At 25.1% G+C, this 17,500-nt stretch overlaps 1 protein-coding gene across 1 annotated transcript in view; it reads right to left on the bottom strand.

Moving 5' to 3' along the window:
* Positions 1-17,500, bottom strand: part of LOC100201951 (transcription elongation factor SPT6) — an 84,826-nt gene that overhangs the window by 55,082 nt on the left and 12,244 nt on the right. Inside the window, exons 2-5 of the mRNA XM_065807549.1 lie at positions 6,957-7,061; positions 4,948-5,021; positions 3,771-4,066; positions 1-171 (exon numbers count right to left, since the gene is read on the bottom strand). The exon at positions 1-171 is cut by the window's left edge and continues 7 nt beyond it. Coding sequence (XP_065663621.1) covers positions 1-171; positions 3,771-4,066; positions 4,948-5,021; positions 6,957-7,061 — 646 coding nt within the window. The remainder of the gene's footprint in view (positions 172-3,770; positions 4,067-4,947; positions 5,022-6,956; positions 7,062-17,500) is intronic.

Raw genomic sequence — 17,500 nt, 5'->3', positions numbered from 1 at the left:
ATACTTTTACGAGAAGCTTTTTTCCTTGCTTTGCGTTGTTCTATTTTAGCTGCTAATTCTTCTTCATCTAAATCCTCATCAAACTCTCCCTCGCCTAAATCATCAGATTCAGGTTCTAATTCACTCAAATCAAACTCTAATCCAAAGATATCTTGAGCATCTTGTAATGCACTAAAAAATTTTGAAAAATTGAAGAAAACTGTAAAACAAAAATGACCTTAAAATTTTGAATTTAAAACTTGAATTTTTTTTTACCTCTTAGAACTGCAAAATTATTATTTTTCTTTTAATATACGTGAATCTTACTTAACAGATTTATAATTCCCAAATAATTGGATTGACCCTTCTAAAAATCATTAAAAAAAAAGAAGGGGGGGGGGGGAGAGATGTTTAATTATTTTAGATTTTTTTTTTCCCACCAAACCAGTGGAGAACGACAGAGCAGAGTTTTAGCACACAGATAAACAGATAGAGTTTTAATCATACATACATACATACATACATACATACATGCATACATACATACATACATACATACATACATACATACATACATACATACATACATACAGACAGACAGACAGACAGACAGACAGACAGACAGAAAGACAGACACATACTAGGGTAGATCGATTTTAATTTTTTTAATTTTGAGTTGCATAATGTTACAGCTACTGTGTCTAGGTTAGAAATGAGGTTTTGCCAAATCTCAAGTATCCTGGTTTAAAAATGGCTTGCAGGTTTACATTTCAAGTCTTAATTTTGGACTAGTTTTGTTAGATTGTTTATTTCAAACATTGAAATATTTTATTTTAAGTCTAGTAATCTTGTTTTAAAATATCTTGTTTCAAATTTATAAAGTAACCAATAAACGATTTTTTAAGAAGCGCAATTGTTTTGAGAAGCTAATAAATTTTCGTTAATTGCTTTAGCGAAAATTTTATTGGCTTCTTAAAACAAAGAAATACACGCATTTAAGTTTAAATTTTGCAAATCTTTTTTTTATTTAAAAGTTCTTGTTTGTATTTAAAAGTATTGTATCTTGTTTGCATTTAAAAGTTGGTTTTAAAATTAAATATAAAATATTTAAAAGTTGGTAAAAAAATAAAATTGCAATTTAAAGAAATTTAATAACAAAGGTAAATACTTACAATTATTATACTTAAAGTTTTTACTAATGGTTTTACTCGATTCCTGAGGGGGCTTTTTTTTTAACAAAACAGATTTTTAATAGTAAGTTATGATATTTTAGGGTTTTTTGGTGCTTTGGCCCCCACTAAAAAGTCACACTGTAGCCCATGACTCAAAGTGTTATACTTTAATACAGTTAACATATATTATTAGCCTACGAAAACGCTGAAAGTTAAGGCTACAATTACACAGATAAAAAGTAAAAAAAAATATTGTGGTGGCCCATGTGAATTATCAATGACAGATCCAAGCACTTTTTAGGTTATTTAGTACTATTACTATCTTATTCATATAAATCCAAATGCAGATATCGTATTAGTGACTCAGAAAATTAGTAATAATATAAAATCAATTTGGGCTACAGTAAACCCAAGTTTACCTTTTATAACTGACAAACCTATTAATAGAAAAGTTAAAGATCTTCTTGTGCTTGTTAAGGATATTATTCGCAAGCTCGGAAAAGAAATCTTGATGCAAACTTGGACAAACTTTTTGATATTTCTGCATGTTCCTGTTTATTAGATGTATTTCCCTGTAGTGACAGAAAATATTCATGTAATAAAGAAAATTGCATCGAAGAACATATTGTATGTCTTTGCTCTCAAAGTAATAAAGTACCTCTTGAAGACAGAGCTTATCTTTGTGATCAGAGAAAAAAATTGGTCCAAAAAGTGCATACCAACTTTCTTCCGTTGATAATTTTAAATCAAGTTTAGTTTGAATGTATTGAAAACCCAATTGTCTATGTCTATTAGAAATACTATTAGACCTTAGTTGCAATCAAAGACTTTTATTTGAATTTTGCAAAGGAATAGGCTTTGGTAAAAATTCTGATAAACGGGCCGCCTATAAAATTGGACCGCTTAACCATGCAAGGTGGTTAACTCTAGCTATTCCCTTTCTCTGTTTGTATACTAGAGACAATTAACCAACCGTTTCTTTAAAAAACTTGATGATGTTAAACTTATCGTCAAAAAGAACATTAAAAACAATGCATTGTGCCTAAAAATATTCCTGAAAATATTCTTTATGCCATGCTAAAAGATAATGACAGCAAGATACGAAACTTTGGTTTTCAAATCCTACTGGCTCTAGGGCAAAAGTATTTTTTTATAGTTAACTAAAATAAAGTTTTGAAAAAAAATGATACATTAAATGTGGTAATTGGCTTCAGTTTATATTTATAGAGTAAACAACGAAAGTTTGAAAGTAAATTTGAAGGAAATTCCAGAAAATAATTTTAATGCTAATCATTGGTATGAGTTAGTTGACATCAGCATAATAAAAGTTACGGAGCCCCTTACAACACAACATTTTTCAATTGAGCAAATCCAATATATGATTGACAATAATGTTAAACCTGAAATTAACGACTTTCCATCTCACTCCCAGAGTGTTGAGCGAGTGGTAAAACTTATGTCGGAAGCATCCCAATATGTCTATGGATTCGAGAATCGACACAGCTGCATTTTAACTAAATTGCTTAGCAGGAAGATGCGTAAACCATATATTTCAAAAGGGCATTATTTCCATTTTTATGATAATGTTTTTTAAATGAAAATGTTTTCCTAAAAATATGTATCCCTGTTCAAAATGTTTTAAGTTGTGAAAATTTGGTTTATTTTGATATTCTTATGTAAATATAAGAATAAAAGTTTCACTATTTAAATCTTTAAATAGTTAACAAGTTGTTATAAATTTAGCTTAATTGTTGTAAACTATTATAAATTTAAATCATTGAGCGATGAAAATAATACTAACAAACAAAATTTAAATATGAACATATTTAAAACGTCAATTTCATACACTACATTTTACGGCATTCTTTTGCATAATCCTACAAATCTTAAAATTAAATCCGCAAGCGATTTGTCATCCAAAATCTCCAAATTTTGAGAGTAATCATATTTTAACTGTCTCCAACTACTGCAATATTATGCAATATGCAGAATTAAAATCGAGCTACCCTAACACATATATACATACATACATATATACATACATACATAAATACATACATACATACATACATACATACATACATACATACATACATACATACATACATACATACATACATACATACATACATACATACATACATACATACATGCATACATATACAAACATATGCATACACATACATACATCAACGATAGATAGCGCAGAGCTTTAGTACACAGATTAAAAGATAGAGTTTTAATCATACATACATACATACATACATACATACATACATACATACATACATACATACATACATACATACATACATACATACATTCATACATACATACATACATACATACATACATACATACATACATACATACATACATACATACATACATACATACATACATACATACATTCATACATACATACATACATACATACATACATACATACATACATACATACATACATACATACATACATACATACATACATACATACATACATACATACATACATACATACATACATACATACATAAAATTTCAAGATATTTTTAAATATCTATAAATTTCTAAATAATTTTAATGAAACAAAGCTACAATAAAAATTTGAGTTTATACCTGTCAGTATATCTCCCAGATACACTTTTCTTTTTTGATTTCTTAGCTCTTATTGGTTGGTCCTCATCATCAACAATAAAATCATCAACTTCATCTCCTGATTCTTCATCACCAACTTCTACTGCTTTATAGCTACTGTGTGAATGTCTTGATTCTGGTCGATCTGACAAAACAGATACTTCATCATTGTCATCTGCATCAAATATATCATGAGCTATTTTATCTCGTTCATTTTGTGGGGGCCTATCAGCTTCTTCATCATCAGAATCCAATAATTTAACACGTGAGTGCTTTTTCTATAAACAATCATTTTGTTTAGTGTGTGTGTGTGTATATATACATACAAATATATATATATATATACATATATATATATATATATATATATATATATATATATATATATATATATATATATATATATATATATATATGTATATATATATGTATATATATATATATATATATATATATATATATATATACATATATATATATATATATATATATATATATATATATATATATATATATATATATATATATATATATATATATATATATATATATATACTAAACAAAATGATTGTATAAAATGTAAAATTATTGTAAAACTATTTGTAAAACTATTTTACATTCCTTTAAAACTAAATTTTATATTCTACGTTTTACTATTTTACACTCTATATAAAATAAATTTGAATTTTTAAAACCATATTGAATTTAAAGTCTTTTTTTATAAAATATTCTGTTTCTTTATAAAATTCTCAGGTAAATACTTTTTTTTAACACCTAATTTTTTCTGTATAATCATAACATAAACAATATTAAAAGATAACTTGAATATTCCAAAATAAAAAAGTTTTTGCTTAATGTAAAACTGCTGAACACGTATGCAAAACGCCATTTCGTACATAAAATGCAAGCTGCATAACACTTCTTAACAAGACCTGTGAATTTTTACTTTTTATTTTGTTGCAAAATAAAAAGTACCCTTAGCCCTTAATATACTTAGACATTTCTTTTTCCAATACATTCCTATTGTTCTAAAAATATTATAATATTTTTAGAACAATAGGAATATATATATATATATATATATATATATATATATATATATATATATATATATATATATATATATATATATTAAAAAAAAAAAAAACATCTTTTTTACTTTTCTAATTTTAATTCCAGTATTTTCTTGAATTAGATCAAGATCGTCTTCATCTACATCATCTTCATCGCTCTCTGAAATTTAAAACATAATATTAAAATATAAAAGCCAAAAAAATATTCAACTAAAGATTTTCTAAAAAAGTATTTTTCAAAAAAAAATCAACAAATCTGATTTTTTGAAATTTATATACCCACCAATCAATCATATAAAATTCCAAAATAAAACTCTATTGAGATACCCTACAATTACTTATCGGGATAAATTGAGATACCTTACATTATTAATGTATTGCTTATAATACAACATATTGCTAGAAAATTAAATAAATAAAATAAATTGCAGTTTTTAAAAATAATTTTCAGAAATCAAAAACACATAGAATGACAATATTAAAATAAGTAATAAATAGTACAGAAAACACAAAATTTATTTCAAAAGCATTTAAAGCAAAAAAGTTTTAACTTATTGTTTTTATATGAATTCAGGCCTTGTTTGAGATTTTATTGTGTAAAGAAAATGCATAACGCAAATAAATGTAACTTTGATATTTACATCCATAAAATTCATTATGCAAATTTAGCAAATTTTAAAGTACTACATTGTAATTAAATTTAATTTTAAACCACACTAAAAATCATTTAAACTAATTTTAAAAAACTACTGATTAAATCTAAATTTGGTATTTGAAAAAGATTATATTTCCCGACAACTTATTTCTTAAAAAAATCTTATACTTAACATAATCTTTGGTTTGTTTATCACAAGTTATTTATTATATTTTTTATGTATTTAATGTGATATTTTAAATAAAGATTATAAACAATTTATTGATAGATTTTATCAGTTGCCAATAAGATTTTTGTAAACGTAATTTATGTTCATAAATGTATTACATTAAAAGAACTTTACATGATATTGAACTAATAAGAAATAAAAAATTTTAAATAGATTTGTGAAAGGAATTTTCTTAAACAAAAACACTTTTGTTGCTTTTTATAAGAATAAAAAAAAAAAAATTTTCTTCTAAAAAGCAATAGAAGAGAGACTTATGTTTTAAGTAACGAATTAGTTAGCAGATGATGAGAAAAAAATTTCTTTAATAAATATTGTAAAACAATTTTACATTCCTTTGAAACTAAACTTTATATTCTACGTTTTACTATTTTACACTCCATATAAACTAAATTTAAACTTTTAAAATCATATTGAATTTAAAATCTTTTAATTAAAAAAATGTTTTTTATAAAATATTCTGTTTCTTTATAAAATTCTCAGGTAAATGCTTTTTTTTATTACCAAATTTTTTCTGTATAACCATCACATAAACAATATTAAAAGACAACTTGAATATTCCAAAATAAAAATGTTTTTGCTTAATATAAAACTGCTGAACACGTATGTAAATCGCCATTTCGTACGTAAAACGCAAGCTGCAAAACACATTTAATTTATGTGTAATTTACATGTTTAATTTATTATGTGCAATTACATGTCTAACTTACTATGTGTAATTTACATGTTTAACTTATTATGTGTAATTTATGTTTAACTTATTATGTGCAGTTCACATGTCGAACTTATTATGTGCAATTAACAAGTCTAACTTATTATATGTAATTTACAGGTTTTAACTCATTATATGTAATTTACGTCTAACTTATTATGTGTAATTTACATGTAAACTTATTATGTGTAATTTACATATCTTATTATTACTTATATTGTCTTTTTAACTAACCATATATTGCCTACTTAACAAATAGACAAAAATATGTTTAAACTAGAAAAAAAATATGCTTTCTAGTTTTTATAGCAAAAAAAATAAAAATGCCAAAAGACAAACTTTGTTGATTTTATTTTGTCCAGATGTATGTCTAAATATATAGGCACTAAATTACAGAAAAATTGTTTGGTTACATCAATAAAGAGGGTTCATCAATTGGGGCAATTTACAATTAAGAAAGTGGAAAAAAAAGAAAAAATCTTGCAAAATTTTAAAACTGTACCATGTTTTCTTTTACGACTACTTAATAAATCTTCATCTTCATCACTATTTTCATCTTGCTCTTCTTCTGGTTCATCGTTAATAATGTCATTAATTTCATTTTCATCTAAAACATTTATTTTATAGCAATATATGTATTTGTAAGTATATCTGTAACATATAACAAGAGTAATTTATTTCATACATAAAAGTAATTTATAGTTAAAAATGTATAGCTATTTGTATCTTGAGTTAATAGACTTAAATCCTTCTTAAAATTGTTGGTTTAAACCAAAAGATTGTTCAACGCACCAGCTACAACAACTGATGATAGAGGATTGAGTTGATGGAGGTTTAAAAAGCAGCAAATCTAATCTTTTTTTATAAAATGTTAAATAATGTTTTTTTTTGATAAACATTGATGAATTACAATTGAAATATTGATAATATACCAAGTTATCATGAAAATATTTAGTTTGAATGCTCAAATGGGGATCAAAATACCATCCGATCTAATAGCCATTATACTTAGAATAATATATAAAAATACTGAGAACATTAAATAAGTGTGAATATAGCTAAGAATATTGAGCAATTGCACATCATTATTGAAGAATTGTGGGTATGTGTTCATTATTTCATTTTTTTTATTTTATTGATTGACATTAAAAATTTATACCAAAAAAAAATTGAAAAATTATATTTCACATATACTCTAAAGAAGCTATTATTCAAATCATTTGATCTCTTTTAGATTCTATTGATAAATTCAGTTCCATTTAAGTAAAACAGAAGAAACAATGGAAACTTAAACAAAAAGACTAATTATTAGTCAGATATCTGGCCAGCTGTTGTTTGTACTCAAAAGTGAGTTAGTAAACTATAGAAAAAGCTGTAAATATATATATATATATATATATATACATATATATATATATATATATATATATATATATATATATATATATATATATATATATATATATATATATATATATAATATATATATATATATATATATATATATATATAGATCTATAGTTTGTTGTCTTTGGGAAGAGCGGAAGGAAAAAAGTGATTCTTACGCCAACACATACATCACTTTTAATTACTTTTGACTTTCGTCCAACATTTGCGTGTTGGACAAAAGTAAAAACCATTAATCTAATTACAAATAAATCGTTTTTAAAAAAAACCACAAAAACGCAAATTTAATTGACCAGAATGTTTTAAAAACATTCTGAATGTTTTTAACAATATAAACAATGTTTTTATTTTTATTTTTTTTAATAAAATGATTTTATTTTTAATTTTTTTAATAAAATGTTTTCTATTTTTATTTTTTTTTACTGTAAATCATGCGCGGAGTGTTGCTACATCGACTATCTTATAGCCTGACTCGCAAGAGAGTGCTGCTACATCGACTGACAAATAGCCTGACCTGCAAGGGAGTGCTGCTACATCTACTATCTTTTAGCCTGACCCGCAAGGGAGTGTTGCTACATCGACTGAGGGTTTGGTTAGGGCAGGCAGTCTCTCAATTAATAAAAAAAAATAATTCCGGTCTTGCATTTTAATTTTTACTTTTTGTCAACAAAATATGGAAAAAACTTTCGGACAACATCTACGGGTTGTATATATATATATATATATATATATATATATATATATATATATATATATATATATATATATATATATATATATATATATATATATATATATATATATATATATATATATATATATATATATATATACTATACTCAATTATCATTATCACTTCCCAGTTTCATTTATTTTGGAATCGTGCTTTAGGCAAAAATGAAAAGGAAGATTATACTAGAATGACTCCAACGTTAGTGAGAAAATTTACAACAACAAAAGTAGTAGTAGTAAAGTAGTAGAAGTAATACTACTAGTTATATGTTTAATAATAATAGTGAAATTGAAATGAATGATATTTGGCTTGAAGAAGTTATTAGTGGAAATGAGAATAATGTGATTAGGCATGTTGATAATATTCCTTGTCAAAATCAAAGAGATAGAGCCAGACGAGATGAAATTATTCATCTACAAATGTATAATATTTTACAAGACAAGGAAGAATTGTTGCTTGACATAATAATTAGTATAATATTTTGCTAGACTATTCGAAATTTTGCTAGGCAAGAAGTAATACTGTTCCAGATCAAAATTATTTAGGAGAAATAAACCAGACCTCTCAGATAAAAAATATTTTGATGAAACACATTTTTTATGTTGCCATAATGGTTAGGTAGTTTTGTCTCCACATTCATCACTCCCGCAAGTTTTACAAGATTTATTTACAGGGAGCTAAAAAGATCATAATTCCAATATAATTTTTTTTAAATATATTAGAAATTATGATAATGCCTATATTAATTATATTAATTAATTAATTATATTATATTAATGCTTATATTAGAAAGAAATAATAATGCCTGCCTTTCTCTTGCTTCATTTACAGCTAATGTAGTTCAACCTATAAATCATGGGCCGCCATGTTTTAAAATATGTGGTCAAGTTTTTCAATGTGTAGATAATCTTAGGCCAGATCAAGATATTCCCTTAACATATTGTTAACTATTTTTTACTATACTTAATATACTTATAAGATATCACAACTAATAAATTTAAGATTATTATCATAACTTACTTTTTAAAGAGTTATCATAGTTTTAATATAAGTTGCTATATATTTTATTTACTTTTCATAGTAACCATTTATAATAGTCTTATTTTAAATGATTTTATTTTATTTTTATTTTTTAATTTTATAAATTGTCTAATTATGTTCTTCCTTTTTTTTTTAGTTGATTTTGTCATTGCCTTATTAATTCGCCTACTGTTGAAACATGATTTTAATTTAGTAAATTTATATCATTTGAAATTTACTGTATTAATCATTAGTCAACAGTTAAAAAGAAACTAGAATTCTGCATAATTGAGGTAAAAATAATTTTGTTTATTGGTATCATTACAAAATCAGTATTTATAGTTTATTGTTTTATAGCTATTTTGTGCTACTATGTTATTATATTATATTATTATAACGACATGTTATAACAACACTATGTTGATTTCGACATTGTCAAATTACTTTTGTTATGCTCATAATAACTTCTTTAATAAATCATAATATTTTGTTGTATGCTATTCAACTTTTTTTAACATAGCAGTGCCATTGAAAACGCTGTCTGTTTCTTTCTCTTTTTATTTAGGGTTTATTAATAAAGGGATCATTAATGGAACCCTTTATGTTATTACTAAGTTCTTAGGTATTTCAGGGTTGTTTTTTTTTAATAAGCTTTTACTTTTTACTGATTTAATAATTGATTGTATGAAATGTAGTGTTTATGTTGTTAAATAAAACTTGTACTTTATTATATTCTTCATATAATAAAGCAAGTTAATTGTTATTATTGGATTTTTTACAAATAATCCTTATTACTTACTGCTAGTTAATTAATGATCCTTTCAATAGTCGCCAAAAATTATATTGTCTTGTTTTTTGCAAGTAGATTTTTGTTTATAAAATATTTATAAACAAAAACCTAGTTTACTTAATAATTAAGATTGTGGAAGACTTAAAGAAGAATCTCATGTCTAAAAGACACAATTGGGCGAGTCAAAAGCAAGAGAAATAAAGAACAAAAGAGTTTTATAGCAACAGAAGAAATATTTATTTTAATTTAATAAATGTTACAAAATATTAGTTTTTTCACAATAAATAACAAAATTATGAGAACTCATATAAAAGCTGCACTACCCTTTCCTAAAATTTGTTGCACAAAATAAATTACAAAAAAAAAAAAAAATAGGCTTTTTAAATTTGACTTGTACGCATATCTATCTGCATTATAAAATTAAGCAACACGTTTGTTTTTGTTTCCTGTAATTTTTTTTTAATGAAGACAAGTGATTACCTGCTCAAGCTATTATGCATATATATATATATATATATATATATATATATATATATATATATATATATATATATATATATATATATATATATATATATATATATATATATATATATGTATATATGTATATATATATATATATATACATATATATATATACATATATATATACATATATTGCATATTTATATATATATACATATATTATATATATACATATATATATATATATATATATATATATATATATATATATATATATATGTATAGATACATACACACACACATACATACATACATACATACATACATACATACATACATACATACATACATACATACATACATACATACATACATACATACATACATACATACATACATATATATATATCCAATAAAACACTTCACGAATAATGCAGTTGCAAGTTGTTAATGCCTCCATATTTTAATTAAAATAAATGTTTTAAGACAACCGGAAACTATAAGAAAAAATTAAACAAAATGATAATAAGGGAGGTTAAATTATTATTTGTGCTCGCTTCAAGCAAACACCTCAGCAAAGGTTGTCAATAATGCTATCTATTTGCCTATTGAACTATTATTGTTCTATTATTGAACAAAAAATTATGCAATGGGGTACAATTAATTGTTACTAAAATTTTAGATATCTGTGCAGTTGTGGAGCTATGTAACTTCATAGTTTCGTTTCCAAAGAAAGACAATCAAATTCTCAAATGAAAAATTGTCGGAGAAAACTCAAACAAAAAATTATAGAAGAATCAGTCTATTGCTGCCAAAAACCTTATAAAAAAGTTATTTTGTAACGCATACAATCACCTATAGAAAAGGTTATAAAAAGATATCAAACCTGTAGGTTGTATTTGTGAATTTCAAGAAGGCGCTAACCTAATTTAACGGTTAATAGTGTTCAGCAGTCAGAACTGTACCCATCCTGTGCAAAACCTAAATTTTTGAAGCTTACCAATCCTACTTTACGGTGGCGAAAGCTAGATTCTTACATAAAAACTCCAGAACACATTTAATAGCTTTGCAAATAACAGCTACAGAATAATACTTAGTATAAAAATAAGTCTGCAATCAGCTCAGGCTTCATATTTAACAATTAGGTTTCTTAAGACACAGCACTACAAAAGACTCAAATAATCTTACTATCTAATACGTACTGTGGATACCAGAAAAACGTCATAGAGTCAAGTTGTTATGTAAACCGAAAACATTTTATCTTCAATATAATCGGTAAAGTGATAAATATTAAAATGCCACCAAGAGCATAAGAGATCAGGAACGTCGCAAGGTCAGGCATGTCTGATCAAGAACGGAAAGTATTAAAGAAGTTGTTGCCAACTTAAAACTCCCCTGTTTGCAACCAATAAATAAACGGTGGTGATGATAATGATGATTAACCATTGAGCATCGATGCCTTTAAACTATTTCGTTTATTGAATTATTTTAAACAAAAAAATAGTGCCAAATAAATTAAAAGACACCTTTTAGTTAATATGAGATTAATTATAGCTAAATATGTTTGTTTGATATTTTTAAAATAGTCACTTTAGACTTAAAAACAAAAATATGTCAAAGTTATTTATTTAAGGGCATTGCAAAAAAAAGCGCCCCCATGCTACCTAAAGCAAAAAATTTAAGTAAATAATTGTGTTATGTAAAATTCAATAATAAAAAAAATCCTTAGTTAATTTATTTAGTAATAAAATAGAATTTGAAAACTTCATTAAAAAATTGAACTGTTTGTGCGCGTAAATGCGGGAACAGAAAGGACAATTTCTCTGTTTGTTCATACACTATTGAAAGGTTTTCACAAAACCTAACCGATTAAACATATTTCAGTAACTTCACTCAGGTTTATACGCGGGGGGAAAAAATACAAGTAGTAGAAAAAAATTTTAAGACGAAAGTATAAAAACTGGTGGAACTATGGTATTTTTAGGGAGAATTTACATGGTTTTAAGAAACAATTGTTGTTTGTTAGCGAAATTAATTCATAGAGAGGAGAATCATGTTTGGCCCTCATGCTACACAAGTAGAAAAAACATGTAATAAAAAAGCTAATTTTACGAGCGGACCAATTATTCGAAAAAATTATTTGAAAAAAAAATATAATTATTTTTGCAGCATTTACAAGAAAAAATATCTAAAACATCGTTTTTACGCACCTCTTGTCTCTAATTCAAATTTCACAACGTTAGGGCTCATCCGCAACAGTTACAGTAGTAGTAGTAGTAGTAGTAGTAGTAGTAGTAGTAGTAGTAGTAGTAGTAGTAGTAGTAGTAGTAGTAGTAGTAGTAGTAGTAGTTTTTGTGAGCCCTTACTCTGTATTTTATGAGCCCTGACGCTACGTAAAAAGCCCTCATGTTGCTTTTTGCGCCCTTATGCTACTATTTGAGCCCTTACGCTGCAATTTGAGCCCATTTGTTGGCAGCATAAGGGCTCCGCGAGCCCTAATGTCACGGGCTAGTTTTGTGAAAGTAATCGAGGTTATTTTGTGAATTAGAACTATAACATTTAAAAAAATTTTTATCGCACGAGTAATACATAGGGAACAATACTGGTATGAAAATGCAAATAATACTCGTATGATAAAAAACATATATTAATGTATATTTTTTTACTCGTATGATAAAATCAAACCATACTCGTACGATAAAAAATTCTGGCATACCTATTAAATGTTATGGTATAAAAGCCATGAATAATTATAATTGATGTTTTGTATTAATTAAATTACAGTGTGAATCTACACATTATTATGATTATGATAACATATCAATTATAATTATTTATGGTTTTGATTTCTAACCTAAGTAATTATTTTTGCTGTTTTATAATCAAATCTAATGTTTAATAAATCCAATTATTATTAAGTAGTTTGATATATTAAATATTTGTAAATGTTTCAATATTCTCCAAAGTTACTTCTAATAGATTCTAATGTTTTATAATTTTTTAGAATGCTTTGGAATAAACAAAAGATTAAAAAAAAATGATTAGGTCATTTTAATTAGCTTTTAATTATCTTAATTTCCTTTTCTAAAATACTTTTATTTCAGTTTAATTAAAATGAATATTTGTTCAATTTGTCAACAAGCATCATTTACATGTTTATCTTGCGCTTTATGTACATATATTATATGTATGTATGTATGTATTTATGTATATATGAATAATTTTAAATGTATTTTACCAAATAGAGTGATTAATATTTTTAATAGAACAGGGCAAAAATTAATTAAATTAATTAAGTTATATATATATATATATAATATATATATATATATATATATATATATATATATATATATATATATATATATATATATATATATATATATATATATATATCTTTAAAAGTCATAATCTTGTTATATGATATCTATATAATATGTAAGTTGATTTCAATAAAGAGGCAGCGTATAACTATTTTAAAGTATATTTTGATATAATAATATATTAACATATCAAAATAACCTAATATAAACGCTTCATTTTTATTGAAATCAACTTATATTATTTATAAATAAATAAATAAATATATATATATATATATATACATATATATATATATATATATATATATATATATATATATATATATATATATATATATATATATATATATATATATGTATATATATAAATATATATATATATATATATATATATATATATATATATATATATATTTATATATATGAAGGGCTTATTATAAAACAATGACAAGCCACAAAAACAAATATTCGAGAAAAATGACTTTTAAGTTTTATTTAAATCTATAAAATCAGTGCTTACGGTAAGATGATTTATAATTATAGCTCCAATTTTAAGAATTATGGCTATTGCGTATACTATTTATGATTATAAAAATGATATTAACTCATTTTTTAAAAAAGTGTGGCTTGTTGTTGTTTTACAATAAGCCCTTCATATATATATATATATAGGGTTTGGGAAAACCCGGCATTTTTAAACCCGACGAGTCCGAGTCGAGTCTAAGAATATTTATCGGGTTTGGTTCCGGGTCCAAAGCTTCTTTTTAACTTGCAATTCTAACAATAGCATGAAAGGATTTTTTGTTCTCACGCCGATTTTTAAAAATGGATTTAGTATACGTTAAGGTAAATAAAACATCTTTTAGCCAGTTCAACGTCTAACATAAATATATTATTCTAAACTTATTATAATCTTACCTAATAACTACCAAATAAACTTGACATTACTTTTTTAAAAATATCGCATTTTATAAAATGCATGTAAATATAATAGCAAAAATAAACTCAACTCAATTAAAATAGTTGCAAGTGTTTAATACAAAACAGAGCCATTATTTTTACTTAAAAAATAAAACTTTAAAAAAACTAATGCACTTAATGAATTGTCCGATAATCTAGAACGAATTCTTGAACAGAAGTTGGATGCTACAGAAAATGTTCGTTCGGAATTTGTTGATGTTGGTTTTATCGTCATTAACGCTTGATACAATTTTTCTAAATATACAGATCTTTTTTTAGTTTTTGAAAGTAATAAAAATTCTTTTTTAATATCAGCTAATTTATCTCCGCAACTTGGCAAAATTGGACATTTCGCACTTTCTAATATTTTATGTAGTTCTTCCTCCAGTGTTAATGGCAGTGTGTTTCCTGTAGTATTTTCATTATTTTCAACTGAATGCCCCTGTTCATGTGTGTTTTGCTGTTCTTCATCCTCACCAAATAATCTCTTCAGTAAATCTGTTGTATATAACTGTATTTTCTTTGAAAGCATAGTACCATTTACAAGAGAATCAAATAGCTCTTCTATTTCTTGGTTTTTACGGCTATTTATTCGAGTTTTCATTGTCATTAGTAGCTCTCAACTTAAATTACCATTGGTTTCTTTTAATATTCTTAACATAAAATCAATTGCTAATCGGGCTGTTGCAAGATTAACATCGTCTCTGCTAAGAGCCTCAACAGTTTATTTAATAGGCTTTAGAGTATTTTCCAATTCATTTAATAATTCTATATTAATATTTTCTATTAAATGTATACTTCTAATATCTTGCAGAGCTTCTTTAATGATATAAAATAATATTAAAAATCTAGATATCATTTCGATCACTGAGTTCCAACGAGTTCTTACGTTTAGCACTACCTGAAGTTCATTTCCTAAAACTATTTTGATCTTTTCTTGCAAAATATTATTTCTCACAGAAGAGCTTTTAAAAAATTTAACAATTATACAAACACTTTTTATATTTTCTTCTACATTGCCTAAATTTGTTAATTCAACTTGTCCGTACTCTTCGACGTCACCGTCGCTCTCGTCAGAATAATAATTTTCATTTTGATCATCATTATTATCATCTTGACCATGTTCATTTCTATCTCCATTAACGTCATCTTCATCTTGCAGGACGGTAATACTTTTCTTTTTATATAGTACATCACAAACAGCTAAGTGTATAGTGTGATTCAAACACAAATTATAGACACCAGGAGATTCTCGTCCGAATTCATTACACTTGCACCGCCGCCGGTTAAACCAGCTATATATTTTTTTAAATTAATATTATGTGTTTAAATTAAAGTAATTCTACTTTTTCAACTAATTGTACAGCTGTACATAAGTTAAAAATTCTCACTAAACCTAGATTATAAACTTCAGAGTCAATTCCATGCAAATTGATATTGAGATATTTCCGAATTTTCATACTCGTCCATTCATCTAGTGTAATGCTAAATTGTCGGCCTTCTTTATTTTTTTCTTGTAACAATTCTAATATTTCCAACTTCTTTTTTTCATAAAACTAATGAATTAAATTCATAACATCTCTTTCGGCTTTAGAAAGATTATAACTTGATTTTACTAAACTTTCACGAATAAAACTAGACTTTGTAATCGCCCTAACTGATATACCATCAAGAGCGGCCATTTTAAAGAAAATTTCTTCTAAAGGCTTTCTTGCAACGGAAACGAAAGTGTCGATAGTTTTAAATTGTTTGGTGCCAGAATTTTCTCCTATTTCTTCGCGTGTTAGTAAAGAAATTCCATGTTTAACTTTTAAATGTTTAACCATTGATGAAGTATTTCCATCTTTGTTTGATATTATCGTTGAACGCTTATTGCATTTTCTACTTTTCAAATTGGTACATTGAGTGAAATACTCCTACATTTTGGAGTGCTTAATGGGGCTGTAAAATAATGTTCTAGTAAATTTATGATATTTAACTTTTTTCCTAAAATAGAGAAGTATTTAATAAATGAAAATTTTTTTTTTTTTAGTTTTTTAAATACGCGCTAAAAGAATTAACTTAAATTCAATCTTTCTAATCAAAAGTTTTTATATTAGCAAATGCTTTTAAAACATTTGCTAATATAGAAACATATTATATTAGCAAATCCTTTGGAGCATTCGCTTATATATAAAAACATTCGATTAGAAAAAATTTGAGTTATGAAGTTGATTCTTTTGGTGTGTATTTGGATATTCATGGAAACATACATATACTTGAATGTTCTCAAAACATCTGAAAAGCCGTGGCCAAGTATAACTTTAAGTTAGATTCACAAACCCTACTACTATATTTTTCTAGAAAGG

This window comes from Hydra vulgaris, chromosome 10 (genome assembly GCF_038396675.1).
Source record: "Hydra vulgaris chromosome 10, alternate assembly HydraT2T_AEP".
NCBI lineage: Eukaryota > Metazoa > Cnidaria > Hydrozoa > Anthoathecata > Hydridae > Hydra > Hydra vulgaris.
The sequence above is the reverse complement of the archived record's forward strand: the minus strand, read 5'-3'. Positions and strand labels throughout refer to the sequence as shown.